General features: G+C 35.9%; 2 protein-coding genes across 3 annotated transcripts; both read right to left on the reverse strand.

The window, feature by feature from the left end:
• Window positions 1–3,996, reverse strand: LOC111778713 (uncharacterized). The gene is made up of 2 exons (XM_023658686.2): window positions 996–3,996; window positions 1–905 (listed from the first exon to the last, which is right to left on the reverse strand). The coding sequence occupies exons 1-2, from the start codon at window positions 3,850–3,852 to the stop codon at window positions 589–591; spliced, it is 3,174 nt and encodes a 1,057-aa protein (XP_023514454.2). The 5' UTR covers window positions 3,853–3,996; the 3' UTR covers window positions 1–588.
• A 6,447-nt stretch (window positions 3,997–10,443) lies between these two features.
• Window positions 10,444–15,005, reverse strand: LOC111779301 (putative pectate lyase 1). Of its 2 annotated transcripts, XM_023659423.2 has the most exons (7): window positions 14,775–15,005; window positions 14,332–14,385; window positions 13,523–13,603; window positions 12,348–12,990; window positions 12,159–12,262; window positions 11,922–12,060; window positions 10,444–11,203 (listed from the first exon to the last, which is right to left on the reverse strand). In XM_023659423.2, exons 1-7 carry the CDS (start codon window positions 14,876–14,878, stop codon window positions 10,982–10,984), a joined length of 1,347 nt encoding a protein of 448 aa, XP_023515191.1. In that variant the 5' UTR covers window positions 14,879–15,005; the 3' UTR covers window positions 10,444–10,981. The 2 variants fall into 2 exon arrangements, with proteins under 2 accessions (XP_023515191.1, XP_023515192.1); XM_023659424.2 differs by lacking the exon at window positions 14,332–14,385.
• Window positions 15,006–15,796: the final 791 nt, after the last annotated feature.

Below are 15,796 nucleotides of genomic sequence, written 5' to 3' on the forward strand. Positions count from 1 at the left end.
TGTCGACACACCTGTGTCACTAGACACTGTCATTAAAATTTCATTCCCGAAGTGAAACGTGCAAGACACTCATCTTGCAATACTTGCCCACTCCCACTCCATGAGACATATATGCGTCACGGGTGGCTCACTTAGGCAACGAGGCCAAGGAGTGTCAGAGAACCAACATCACGTCTCCCCCTACAGTACATTCTACGACATACTTAATCTAACACCCAGGCATGTAAAAATGACACAAATTCATACATCAACGTGGAGTGTCATATGATGTCCGATTGACACCAAATTTTTGTTCAACGAAGAAGCTTACGAATAAACGAGATTCCAACTTTTAGCTTAAGCATCATTCAATCTTCTTTTTACAAACGAAAAAAAAAAAAATTAACTATCTCTGCCATTAGAGGATGATGATGAATAGATCAACGAGGAAGCAGAAAAGCTTGTGTTGAGTAAGCTTCTGGTTGACAATTTTGAAGAAGATGATTCAATTCCAACTCCATTGCCATTATTTGAGCTCTTGTTGTTCTTCTCTTGCCCTCCATTTGTAGGGGAGGCCCCACCTTTGAGCAACATATCAACTTTTGCATACTATTCTCTTTCATGTTTGATTCCTTTCAGCATCGCTTCCACATCTTTCATCGTCGGTCGCTCGTCCGGTGTCGAGTTTACGCACAATAACGCTATGCCTAAAACTTGCATCATCTCCTCTATTTCTGTCTCTGGTCTCGATTGCAATCTCGGGTCAAGGACTTCGTTCCCTCTCTTTCTTCTCACCCAATCCACTATGTGTAGTCCGTCTGGTATCGTTGGGTCGATCGGTTGTTTTCCTGTTAAGACTTCGATTATCACAACTCCGTAGCTGTAGACATCACTCTTCTCGGTTATCTTCATCATGTAACCATATTCTGAAACAGACAAAAGTTGAGTACTGGATTAGATATATCGACTTTGTCTCGCTATATGTCTCGGGTAATCGAAAGAAGGTGCTTACTTACCGGGAGCAATGTATCCATAAGAGCCTGCAACTGTGTTGGATGACCTACCAAAATCTCCGTTGTCGATAAGCTTGGCTAGACTGAAATCGGCGATATAGGCCTCGAATTCGAGACCGATGAGAATGTTGTTGGCCTTAATGTCCCTATGAACAATTGGAGGGACACAATCATGGTGCAAATAGGCAAGGCCTTGTGCTGCACCAAGTAAGATTTGGTATCTTAGATCCCATTCCAAGGCATTCCCATTTCTCTCATGTAAAAGACTTCCCAAGCTACCATTCGGCATATAATCGTACATTAACAATCTCGTGTTTCGATTCGAACAACATCCCAAGAACCTCACGATGTTCTTGTGACGTATCGAGCCTAGAGTTTTAACCTCGGCCGAAAACGAATCCCTTACTCGACATTTATCGTCGCTATTATCTGTTTCCATCATTGTTGGCCATAGCTTCTTCACGGCAATCACTTCCCCGTTATCCAATTCTGCTCGATAAACCATCCCCGAACACCCTTTGCCGATCACATTGCCATCCACAAGAAGCCTCAACACTGACTCAACAGAGAAATTCAGTTTTTGGAATGGTATGAATTGCCAAGGCCAAGTATCTCCCATCTCCGAATCCTCGTCTCGAATCATCTTCCGTGCTCGAATCACTGCGATTAACCCCATTACTATCATCATAAATGTCAGGACAATAAGCAATGCAATGGCTAGCTTCCACTTTCGTGATCTCGTTGTATCATCACCGTCACTCGTAAGTCCTTCTCCATCTGAATCCGTTACGAAACACGAATCTTTAATAGACGAACAGAGACCATCGTTGCCAGTCAAGTCGGTCGGTGACAGCTGTCTGAAAAGCTTATTGTCCGGAAGAAAACCATTGAATTCATTGAAAGAAATGTTAAGCAATACAAGATTGTCAAGCCCTGCAAGCGGTTTCAAATCACCTTCAAGCCTGTTATGTGAAAGGTCAAGAACAGACAGCTTATTAAGTCCAGACATTTCAAAAGGCAATGAACCAGTCAGCTCATTACAGCTAAGGTTGAGAGCGATCTCGAGCGATACGATCGAACCCAACTCGACCGGTACGTTCCCGGTGAGTTGATTGCTGCTGAGATCAAGTAGTTGGAGATTTGAACAGAGTTTAAGCGATGTGGGAATTGTTCCTGAGAAAGAGTTTCTAGCTAGAATGAGCTTATTCAAAGAAACAAGCTGTCCTAAGCTAGCTGGAATCCGACCAACAAAATTGTTGGATGAGACATCCAACACTTGAAGCTCCGACAGTGAAGACAGTGATTCAGGCAATGAACCTTTCAGTTCATTGCTGCTTAGATCAATCATTTCCAAAGCTCCACAGCTCCCAATCTCAGCAGGCAATGATCCTGTAAGATGATTTCCTGACAAATCAAGGAAATTCAAGCTCCGTAACGCACCGATCGATGCCGGGATCTCCCCCGTAATCCGATTGTTCCCGAGCCGCATTCGGAGAAGAGAGCTGCAGTTACCAATATCAGGTGGCAATGTACCAGAGATATCATTTGAAATCAACAAAAGATTAGTCAAGTTCTTGAGGTGAAACAATCCAGGAGGAACACTGCCTGTTAATGAATTATGAGACAAATCAAGAGCTTGAAGATATGAGCAATTCGACAAACTCCATGGAATGTTTCCTTCCAGCTGATTCTGCCAAGCAAAGAACACATTCAGATTCCTTAACATCCCCAACTCAGGAGGGATCAAACCAGAAATCTCATTGCTATCAAGCTGCAACTGCGAAAGATTCGTAGCGTTCGAAAGATTCGAAGGGATCGAACCCGACACGTTATTGCTACTAATCATGAACTCCTCAAGGAAAGGAAGACCTCCTAATGTTAAAGGAATTGCCCCAGAAAGAAAATTCAAAGAAAGATCAATCTTTTTCAAGCTAGAACAGTCACCAACTTCAGGTGGGATTGTTCCAGCTAACTCATTCTGCCATAGAAACAGCTGCTCAAGCTTCTGCAGCTTACCAATTTCCTTTGGTATTGAACCAGAGAGACTATTTTCATACAGAAACATGTTGACAAGCTCAGAACAGTTGCCTAGCTCCGGTGGAATCTCGCCGGAGATCATGGTGGTGTAAATGGATAAAGTTTGAAGCTTTTCAAGTTTGCCTAAAGAATTAGGCAAAGGGCCTGAAATTCTAGTGTCAGCCAACCCCAAAATGGTTAGATTTCTGCAATTTCCGATCTGATATGGGATTTCTCCATTGATATCTCTGTTTCCACCAGCTCTAAGAATCTCAAGATTCCTCATTTTTCCCATATCAGAAGGGATTCCTCCACTCAGTTTATTGTCAAACAAGAGCAAGTTCTTGAGGGACTTACAATTGGTAAGCTCAAATGGGATTTTCCCAGCCAGCTGGTTGGAGTTCAAGATCAAATCCTCAAGCTTCTCGAGCTTTCCAATGGTTGTTGGGATTGTTCCGACAAGGTTGTTTGAGCTCAAATCAATGAGTGTGAGCTCAGTGCAGTCACCAATGTCGGAAGGAATGGGGCCGGTGAGATTAGCATCAGAAATGACCAGCCTTTGAAGAGAGTGAAAAGAGGAGAGATTTGAAGGGAAAGGGAGATGAAGAGGGATTGAAATGATCCTGATTTGAGTGACAAAGCCTCGAGGAGAACAAGTAATGGAGGTCCAGTTACAGGGCGTTGAGTCACGGACATTCCAATCGGAAAAAACAGGGGAAACAGGGGAAACAGGGGAAGTGTGAAGCCATGAGAGAAGAATTGAAGCTTCTTCATGGATAGTTGCAGCAAAAGAGGAGAGAGAGAAGAAGAAGAAGAAGGGGAAGAAGAGGAATTTGGTGGACATTTGCCTCAAATTCCAAACTTTTCTTCTTGGGTTCGCATAATTTAGGGGTTTCAAAACTCTCTCTCCTTATGGGAATGTGAGTTTTTGAGAGTGTTTGCTCTTCCTTGACATCGACTCCAGCTCAAATAAGAGTGTACAAATGCCTAGGATTTGGTTCTAACCAAATAAAAAGCATTTTAACTCCAAATAACGTTGTTGGTCTTTTTCAATTGAGTCCTACACTTCCTTCATGTGCTCATTTTTACTAACCTTGCTCAATAAGAAGGGAAAAAGAGTTTTCGTTTTGTTAAATGGAGGTTTGTTTTCGTCCTCGTGGTCAACAACACGGCTTTAGTCCATGTCAGGTTTGAACCCAATAAGATCGTGTTTTCGATATGTGATTTGGGAGACTTTAATTAAATCCATATTTATCCCCAGATTCACGAGATTGTTCATGTCAATAGTCTTTCCCTGCAAATTATGTATGTGCAAGTTATTATAGTAAGTTATGTATGTGCAAACTATGCATATCTATAACATGTACTATGTTTGGATAGACGTGGTTCTATTAGAGGATCACTAAATAATCTCTCGTGACGATTTGTCTAACAGGACTGATCTAGATAATCACTAAAACAGTATTTGCCTTGAAGACCACAGTCGAAGAAGAGATATTAGAGCACATTCAGGATGACAGGACACCGGAAAAAGCATGAGACATGTTCGGGACACTTTTCTTAAAGAAAAATGATACGAAGTTACAACTTCTGGAGAACGAGCTGTTATCAATCTCACAACATGACATGACGATTACTCAAAAAATTTAAGAGTTTAATTGAAACAACTATAAATACACCCGTGTAAACTAACGTTTTCCAATGCACCAACACCAACAAATTTAATTTTTCAACCATGATTGTAGTAGGGATTATAGGGTTCAAATCTTTGAAATTAGGGTTCTAAGGATGAAATTAGAACTTCAAGTTCTTTGTATATTTATATAGATGTGAAAAGAAAGTGAGCAACAAGACACAAACCTTAAAAAAAACATATTTAAGTGGACATAATTAATATTAAAAACCAAGTGGTTTAAAACTCCAATGTCTTGAGATCCAAGAAGCTGCAGCTCCAGCCACCAGCCACCTGTCTCTGTCACTCTCATATTAATCAGAAAGTAATGAAATAAACAAATATAAAACTTTAGCTTAAAATTTTAAAACATTATTCCATTTCTGATAATTTAGTACACAAAAACTTAGATATATAATATATAATATGCTTAAGACTTACTTATTGTCATAAAATGGTTTGCCAGAGATTGGTTCACGCGGCCTCTGCAGAACTCACATGACCAACATCAACAAACCCTACCCTTCTCATCTTGTCTTTCGGCTCTACTTTGTTCGGGTTTTTTTCCTTTTTACGACACGATAGTGAAGATTTGAACTTCAACCTTACGAGAAAAATGGATGGCTTTAATTAGTCGATGTGGGACTCCTCTCTCAACAATCCTCGACAATCCTCCCCTCGAACAAAATACATCGTAGAGTCTCTCTTAAGGTCTGTAGAGCTCTCGAATAACCTCCCCTTAATCGAGTCTCGACTCTTTTTTTGTAGCTCTCGAACAAAGTACACCCTTTGTCGACACTCGAGGATTCTATTGACATGGCTAAGTTAAAGAGCATTGTTCTACTCTGTTGCTCTCATGGCTTTACTTTTGATTTTCTCAAAAAACTTAGTAACAATGGAGATGTATTCCTTACTTAAAACTCTAGCATTTAACAGTTGAGCTATGCTTATATTGGCACTGTTGTTTTCATAACGAAAGATGATAACAAACAATGATTTTATCGAGAAGAATAAGATTCAGACATGTCTTTTATCAAACCAACTGTGTCGGAGAACATTATGGGACTTTCCTTAATCCTAAAATGACAAACTTTGTGGTTTTTTTACCTATTACGAACATTAGCAAATTGTAGAATAGAAATCATGATGAAGTGTAACGTGTGTTGTGTCAATAATCATCTTAGCTTGCCTTGAAAGAAACACCTAATTCATACATTTTTTTACCATGTATTTTCACAATACGCATGTGATAGATTAGTAATTAAGCAAAGTTTATTGTTTTTGTGCTTAATCCGTTAAATGTCGTGCATGAATACCCAGAATTTGGACTTTGAATCCGACACCTAATGACCCCGACATTCCTCTATGACATGGTTACTTCTTAAGAGTGAAAACTATCCTCACAAACCAACACGAGTCTTTCTAACATGTTTTGCTCTCACTCACGTGCATCTCAGAAAAAATTTCTATAAGGCCACCCAACATAGAATTGATCGAAGTAAAACACGCTTAACTATGAAGTTCCTATGATAAAGCTTCCAAACAGAACCGTCCACCATGTTGGTATAGTTAATAACTTTCATTTCTTTTAAATATTTATTAGTCATCCTATCCGCGTTATCGTTCTCCTTCAGATATGGTCTTGATTCATTCATGCATCACACTTTTATTCGGGTGTCACACCAAGACATGACCAACGATTATATCTTTAGGATCACTCGTTCGGATGTTGTCTCTATTCCTTCATATATCTCTTCTTTACTCGAATGTCATATGTCCATTGGATTTAATTACTGGTCATAATAATTTCATTGTCCTCTACCAAACTGTAATTAAATAAAAAAATAAAACAAATTAGTGTATGCACTTAATATTTCAAAAAAATAATTAATTAAAGCACACGTAAACATTGGGAATAGATAAGTTTCATATGCATTTGTCACCCACTAGATCTTCTAATATTTTAATTCAATTTTTTTTAATTATTTAATCCAAAACTTTATTTATGTGTTGAAATTAAGAAGAATTAAGACTTTTGGAGGAATCTCTATTATTTAATTCTAATACAATAAATTAATAAAATCACCCACCAATTTTCCATTTATTTAAAAAATATTTTTATAATACACTTACAAAAATACCTTTAATACCCTTCGAAAACGAACTTCATAAATATCTTTAAATTTTTTAAAAAGTTCAAAACAAAAATATTATAAATTTTCAAAAATAATATTTAAAAGTCGAGATAACCTATGAGGTGTAGATAGACGATTTTCGTCTTTATATTGGCGGTAATAAATTTTTTTAAACTTTTTTTATAAAGATTAGGATATTTTTTTAAATAGAGTAATAAGCCATATTTTTTATTTTTTATTTTTTATTTTTAATTTAACTATACTTTTTAAAGTTTTAGTGTATTTTTTAAAATAAAATATTAATAATTTTTATTTCAGAATTAATTTTAATCATTAAGTTAGTACTGATGTCTTTAAGGGTGTTCGTTAGTTGGGTTGAGTCAGGTTTGAACTTTTTTTTAGACCAAATTCAATTGTTCGGGTTAGATTGGATTTATTGAAAATTTTTATTTTAATAAAAGTAAAATATTAGTTTATAAAATATCGATTTATTCATTTTTAAATATTTAATTAAGATTTACATTATATTATTACTACCGGAAGGAGATCTAATAGAAAATTCATAAATCAAAAGACAAAAACCTGAATTACAATCGAGAAAGTTACATATATACTAAATTTCACGAAGTGAACAAATTCACTCATACTCGTTCTCATTAACATCAAACGTAACCTAGAAACCTGAACTACAACCGAGAAAGTTACGTGTATACTGAATTTCTTGAACCGAACAAATTCACTCATACTCGTTCCAATTAACATCAAACCCAACCCAGGAACCTGAATTAAAATCGGGAAAGTTACGTATTTGTTGAACGAGGAAATAAAAAGAGGTGGGAATCATGTGGATTTGAAAAATTCCCCCACAAGAGACTAATGGGCTACAATATTAAACAATATCAAAAGAACAAAAAGCAAAAGAAAATAAATATATTAAAAATTAGGGTTAATAAATTATAATAGTGGTAATGGTAGGTTTGGACAACATGAAGAACACATCCCATATTTTGAGGCCAACCACGTGACCAACACAATCATCTAAAACAAAAAAATATTTCAATATAATTAAGCTATGCCGAATTCAGAATCAGCAACTATGTGACTCGGTACTATGTGACTCGGTATTTCCTGTAACCCCTGTGACACAGTCACGTTACCTACTCCTCACTTTTTTAAAGTGAAAACTATCTCCACCGACCAACATGTATCCTTCCAACATGTTTTGTCCTCGCTCACATGTATCTTACAAAATTTTTCAAGAGGTCACCTAACATAGAATTGCTCCAAGCAAACCATTCCTATGATTAAGTCACCGGAAACGAGGACCTTGTTAGTATAGGTAGTAACTTTCATTTCTTTGAAGGGTTTATTAGTCATCCTATTCTTAGTATCTCTCTCAGTCATATTTGGTCTCAGTTCATTCATGAAGGGAGCACTGACTTTCAATTATTTTAAGCATTTTTAGTCATCTATCCTCAAGTTCATTCTTATTTAGATGTAATCTCAGTTCATTCATATACCCCTCTTTTACTCGGATGTCACGTTGAATAATTTAAAATAATTTTTTTTAATTATAGGGAAAAAAAATCCAATCATTAATAAGTGGGTTTAATGTATATCACAACAAACACAAAGGCATGAATGATGGACAAGAGTTGGTATGTTTAGGTAATGGGAAAGGAAGAAAAATAATTCACTAATAAATATATAATAATGTGTACTTATATTTAATTATATCTTTTATTAATGTAATGGTTAAAATATTATTTTAGTCTCTAAATTTTTATATTTATATTAAATAGATTTTTAATATTTAATATCTATTTAACAGATATACGAACTTTTAATTTTATTTATGATAGGTCTTTAAACTTTAAAAAACGTCAATATGGATTCCTAAACTTTCGATTTTATTTCTAACGTGCATTTTTTAAATTAACAAATTCATTAAATATAAAATGAAATCGTATGTTTAAATACATAATTGAGAGCTACGGGACTTAATTAGAAATTTTTTAAAATTTAATGATCTAAAGATACAAAATAAAAAAAAATTATGGATATATTAGATACTTTTAATTTTGAATTTAACGGGTTCTTACTTTTTAATTTTGTGTTTAATAAATATTTTTAAAAAATAAAATTTTAATTTTGGTATCTAATAAATTTATAATTTAAAATTTTTAAGAGTTAAAAAATTAATTTTATTATATTTGTGAATTTGTTGGAAAGAAAATTAAGAATATATATATATCCAAAAGAGGAGAGAGAGAAAAAGAGGTCAAAACGGCGCAGTTTGGAGGGAGTGGCCGAAAATTCAGGGTTCGGTGACGTTGGAAAAGGCTTCTCCTTTGGGATCTTTGACACGTATCTTTTTTTATTATGAACTTAATTTTTTTTATTCATTATTTAAATAGATAAAGAGTATATTTTGGAAGCTAAATTAGAAAATTACAAATTTTCACATAATAATGATAATAATAATAAATATATAACTATTATATAAAAAATTTAATATATAAATTTTATTAAGAATAAAAATAGAAAATTTTAGTCGATAGATAAATAAAACTATTATTTATGAAAATTAAAAAAAATTAAAACAATTGGGCCTATCAAGCAGGCCCAAATCATGGGCCGATCGTTAAGATATTCAAAAAGGCCCATTAAAAGGCCGTAGGACCTAAATATGGGCCGATTTAGTTGGCCCATGTAAACATCTTCCCTTCTTAACTGCCACGTTAGAAAGAGACCAAACAGTATTTCTTAAAAATAAATAAACAAAATTGTTAATTAAAAAAAACTTTATTTTCTTATGTATAAATGAAGCATGTGTCACGTGCCATTATTTTTATATTACCAAACACATGACATTGAGGTTTTTTCATTTATATTTTTTGTTTTTTTAATAACTTTTTAGATGGTAAAAAGTTTTTTTAATTAAACAAAAAAAATATTATTTTTATTTAAAATAATAAATTACTAAATAGGACTAAAGTCAATTATATCCTTAAAAATTAATTCAAAATTACTTATATCAAAAAATTTATTTAATTATTAAAATATAAATAGAAAAGTCGTTTTATTTATAAGTCGGGTCTATGAAAACAACGTATGAAACAAGCACAAAATTTTCATGGCTTCATTTATAAGCCATCTAACAAAGTTGAAAATCATGAAAAATGACAATCTTTCGTGACTTCGTTTTTAAGTTATCTAGGAAAGTTGAAAAGGCCCATAAATAAGGGCTTCATCTAAATATTTATAGTCTATAACACGAGTTATTTGATTTATTAGTTGACTTTCGTTTTGACATGAACAAATTGTATTAAATAGAAAATTTAGAGAAGAAACATCAACCATTGCACTTTAGGAGTTCATGAGGATCTCGAGGTGGGAAATCCCTTTTAGGGTTTAGGTTTTAATCTTTTAGACAATAATATATTGTTAATTGGCGTTGAGCTAAGAAACATTTTGACGTTGAGCTCCATCAACTATTTCAATGTGACGTAACTTAATTTTGAGTTTTCAAAGGTTTAATCATGTTTTTTGTTACTAATCATATTGGCTATAACTTGCTTGATGGTATAACAAAGTGAGGGGAAATGGCCCACAAAGCACATGATGGTAAAACAAAAATGCTGGCAGATCACAAACAATTTGAAAGGCCATAATAATGAGTATAGAGACAAACCACTCTAACCAAAACTTAACAATTACCCACTAGGTAAAAAAAAAAAACATAACAACATCACTACTTTCCTTTCAGCTTTTGTACTCTTCTTTAAGCTGTCTCTATCATGATCTCAAAAGGTTAAAAAAAAAAAGTTACAAAACCAAGAGTAAAAAACATAGTGTAATGACCGACAATATTGCATCACAAAATGACTCGACGCATATGGTAAAAAAAACCAGACAAATTGAGGAAAAGAAATTTTTGAAGAAGGACAACGCTTCTGCACCTGCCCCTTAAATGGCATTTTCTTTTCAGCTGAAGCAGGCCGAGGTTGAGCAACCAACAGATGAACAACAAAGGGGTTTGGTTTTAAAACAAGTTTTGAAGGGGAAAAAATGTGTTTGTTAAATGGCTATAAAGAAGGGGGCAATGGAAATGGATGAGAAATCATGAATTTTTCTTTTTTGGTGTTAAGATGATAGGGACAGGACTAGCAGGGATGGCCTCGGCGGCAAGGGAGCGAACCTGCTGAAGAAGTGATGGAGGCAACCATGGAAGCAGATTTGGCTCCTAAGCTGGAGGCTCTCGCATAGCTTGCTGAAGCTCCAGCGCCTGATGGGGTGAAATAAGCACCGTTCAGCAGCATATCTCCTTCTGATCTCCAGTTCCACCCTTTCCATTCGTTCTCTGCTGTTTCAACTCGTTTGGTCACCTGCATTACATCGCATCAACCAAGTGAGATCTCTCCGTTCGAAAGGAGAACAAAACCTTCGTTATAAGGTGAGATTTCATTGGAGACCCATTTTAAAAACTTTGAGAAAAGCCCGAAACGGAAAGTACAAAGAGAATAATATTTGCTAATAGTTAGCTTGGGCTTGGACGGTTACAAAGAGTATCAGAGCCAGACGTCCGGCGATGTGCCAACTAGGAGGCTAAGCCCTAAAATGGGGTAGACACGAGACAGTGTGCTAGTAAAGATGCCGGGCCCCGAAGGAGTGGATTGGTAGGTCCCACAATGATTGAGGATGGACATGAGTGGTGTGCCAAGGACGTTGGGCCCCGAAAGGGGGTAAAATTGGGGTCCCACATCGATAAGAAAAAGGAATGAGTGCTAGCGAGAACGCTGAGCCCTAGAAGGGGGTGGATTGTGAGATCTCACGTCAGTTGGGAAGGAGTAAGAAACATTCCTTATAAAGGTGTGTAAATTCTCTCTAACAAAAGCGTTTTAAAAACTTTGAGGGGAAGATCAAAGCGGAAAGTCCAAAGAAGACAATATCCGCTAGCGGTAAACCTCTAGGGGAAGTTCGAAAGGGAAAGCTCAAAGAGAACAATACCTACTGATAGTGGGCTTAAGCGGTTACAAGACCCGACTATTAAAGAATTTTGGAATCTAAATCTAAGTTGAAATGATTTTTGGGGGAGTTAGTTACCTCCTTGGCAAAAGGGTTGGTTGGAGCAGCATATCTGTTTCCTTGACTATTGATGGTGGGGTTTGCACTCCCACCAATGGCATACATCTCCCAATGAGTGTAGTCATTGTTCACCACATGGAAATAGCCATGCCTACATCTATACACATCATTGAAATTTATGTGGGGTGAGAAATCGCTGTTGACAAACTCAACACAATTTAAACCATCTTCTTCACGTATAAAAGACGAGCTTACCTTGGCATTCTTTGAATGAGTCCCTCTCCAAAATGGTTATAAGCAATGGTGACTTGCATTTGCTTGTCCTTTGTGTAGGAATCACTATGGCCTAGAAGCATCACCTGTTACCATTTAAGATCAAATTTCATCAAACAAATTTGTTATTTCTAACTTGATTTGATATCAGAAATGCAATAGAAAGTGTACCTCATTGTGGTGGGTGAAGTGATTGTTGGAGATGGTGATTGCAGTTGAGCCCATGACAGCATCAACAAGGCCATCGGCACAATTAGAGAGTGAATTGTGGTCGATCCATATATGGCTTGACCCAAAGATGGAAATGGCATCGCCATCAGCCATGGTTCTCCACCCAAAATGAGTTGGAGAGCTTCTCACCATGGCATTTCCTGTGGGCTTGCAATCATGGATGTGAAGACCATGGATAATGATATTGGTCACAAACTGTATTGTGATGCAAGCGCCATTGGCGATGTGTACATTGACCCCGCGAGCATCAATGGTCTTAAAACTGTTCATGATGAGTTCTTGTTTCAATTGAATCACCATGTCCCTTTTGAATACGATCCAAAGAGGTTTCTCTTGAATGACAGCATGACGAAGAGTCCCTGGCTTCGGGTTCACCGGATCGTTGTCGCTTGAATCAGTGACAACGTAGAAACGACCATCACGACCACCGATAGCATTCCGGCCGAACCCAATGCCACATTCAGCTAGGCGTTTACGTTTGTGGTGCCAATTGGGGTCGCAACGCCAACAGTCATCAATGGGATTGCCAGTTCCACAGGAGAAAAATCCCAATTTTCTCCTTTCAGTGCTGTTACGGATGCTCCTGCCATATCAAAGAACATTCTTAGGACAAATTTCTCTTGAGTTCTGAAATTGCTCTTGTCCAATGAAAAACCAAAGATAGGATAAAAGTTATGGGAAACCCCATCACAATCTACATGTACAAATATCGAGAACAATCAAGAATTTGTCGGAAAGCGAATGTCAGGGGCGCCAGTAATGCTCGTTTTCAATCACAACGGTAATAAAAGAATGCATATCACTAAAACAGAAAATGACAAAATCATGCTGCCATTTTGACCACGAACACTCTTTCATTGTAACGTCTATAAATTCTCTTCCTAAGATTTTACGATACAGACAAAAACGAAACGAACATCCGCATGTGCGATGTTCAGCTCGCTATTTGATTACTACAAGACCCATTACTAATTACAAGAGAAAAATCCAATTCGATCCAAATTTCACAAAACCAATCTCTCTAATAATGAATTTCTTAACAAGATATAGACATCTTTACGATAACAAAAGAATCAATGATTCAAATATAGAATGAATGAAAGAAAAAGACTCACATCTCAACAGAGGCAGCAATCTCGTCAGGATTATCCACAGCATGCTCATTGTTAAGCTCCTCCGAATCATCATTCACCGCCCTGTAAACAGAATCACCCAATTAAGTGACAAACCCACCTAGATATTATCTTTTTATTCTCACTTAACTTAACAATTAGCCATATTAACTTAACAATTAGCCATATTAGAGGAGTTTAAACTTCAAAGTAGAGCCAGTGAAGACGTATATTAGAAAAGGGCGCGTGGAATATCAGAGGGCGCGTGAGGAATGGAAATGAAGAAGTTAGTGAGTGGCTTCAACGCTCAAGGTGGGTGCGGAAGAGATCTTTCACGCAGCCCGCCGTACTGTCGTTCTGTCACAGAGAGAAAACGGTTGGGAAAAGCGCTTTTGTTTAGAGAGAGGGAATTGTGGCAAGACGATTGGTCGGCACTAGAGGGAAGGAAAAAGATAAAAACGAACACCCAAAGAATTAATAAGAAAATAAAAGGAGAAAGAAGAAACTGTCCTTCTATTCTTGTTGATGAAATGACTGAAACGCGAGGGAAATGACAGGGAGCCTGTGGGGTAATTACGGGAAGGAATCTTAAGGGGGAGTAACTGGAAACGGAACAAACGGTCCAGATTGAAGATCTGGATCTCAACGGCTGAGATCGTTAGCTACAGTTGGGTCATCACATCACACGGATCCGAGGAGAATCCAACGGCTGTGATTAGCAAGATGGGCAGAACGTACGGTTGAGATCATTTCATTACGGTACAGATTTTCCCCTTCCTTTCATTACTCGAGTTAATGAAACGAACACTAACCTAGTCGCCATTGATGAGTTGATAGAGCTCTGAAACTTCGTCGCTAACACAGTCCTGAACAAATGAAAAATAACAAGAATCGTTTCATAAACCGCTACAGTTCGTTTGAAACTAAGAGATTCTATTTTTATTCCTCACTCCTTTAGTAAAAAGAATTTTGAACTGAAGTCCGCCATTAAAGCAGTGGAGCGTAGTTTTACTTTATCTCATTTCGACATTACAGCATTGATCCAATATTCTAAGAAAAAACACTAAATCATATTGAATCATACATCCACATTGAACATTCAAGAGTCTCCAAATTGAAATCGAAAAGAATCAGTACCATACAAACCTAGCATTTTCTCCCAACAAGAAATTCACACAATGTGGCTAGAATTATCAAATCAAACACATGACATTGAGATTGTAAGAGAAGAATATGAAAGGAAGAAAAGATTTACCTAATTTCAGAGACCTCTTCTTTGCGAACCAGAGCCATTGTTACGAAGAACACCATTGCAAGCGCAAGCAGAGACAGAGAAGACCATTTGCTGAGTGCCGCCATTACTGACCTCTCTCTCTCTCTCGTTCACTCTCTTGAGAAAAACCAGAGGGAATTAAGAGAGAGAGATTATGGAGAAGGAGAAATGTGGAGAGAAAAGGAAGAAGAAGAAGAAGAACAGAGGAAACGAGTGGTGATGTCAGTGAAAGCTTTGGACAAAACGGACCTTTTATAGACATACCTCCAACGGAAAGACGATAACAAAATACCAAACATTCGTCCAACCGACGTTAACGCCGTCAACTAACTTCTACGTTATATATATATATATATATATATATATATATATATTTTTTTTTTTTTTTTTTTAATTCAAAGAAACATGAGAGAAATCCGGAAACTTAATAACATTGCATGAGAAAATGTTAAAATAAAATTATTTAAATTACAGTCTAAACTTTTTTTAGCTTCCATACAAAAATAAATAAATAAACTACAAAAATAAATAAATAATAACTCGTTTTTTTACCTTTGGACAGTGGTGCTTGGAGGTTAAGTTAAATTGGGTTGAGACATTTTTAAATTTAACTCAATTGTTCGAGTGGTAAATTTTTTTAACTAAAATAAACTTCAGTAAATAATGAACCTAACTCAACCTTAAATTTTAACTGGAACATCTAATTTAAAAAAAATATTTATGAAGTTAAATAAAAATAAAATAAATATATTATTTTAAAGAAACCCTAATAAAAAGTATAGAAATTAAATATATACCATTTTAAAAGTTTTAAAACTAAAATTTATTATTTAGACTCTGTTTTTTGTTTTACTCTTTTAAAATTTTAGTTTATAAATATTACTTTTTAATAACATTTTTAAATTGAAGGGTTTTTTTTTATTATTATTAAATAGTTGGAGAAAAACTTGTTATTTATTTTAAAATTTGTGCGAAAATAGCAAAAACATTTATAAAAAATGGAG

This window comes from Cucurbita pepo, chromosome 17 (genome assembly GCF_057944985.1).
Source record: "Cucurbita pepo subsp. pepo isolate OVF chromosome 17, ASM5794498v1, whole genome shotgun sequence".
NCBI classification, from domain to species: Eukaryota; Viridiplantae; Streptophyta; class Magnoliopsida; order Cucurbitales; family Cucurbitaceae; genus Cucurbita; species Cucurbita pepo.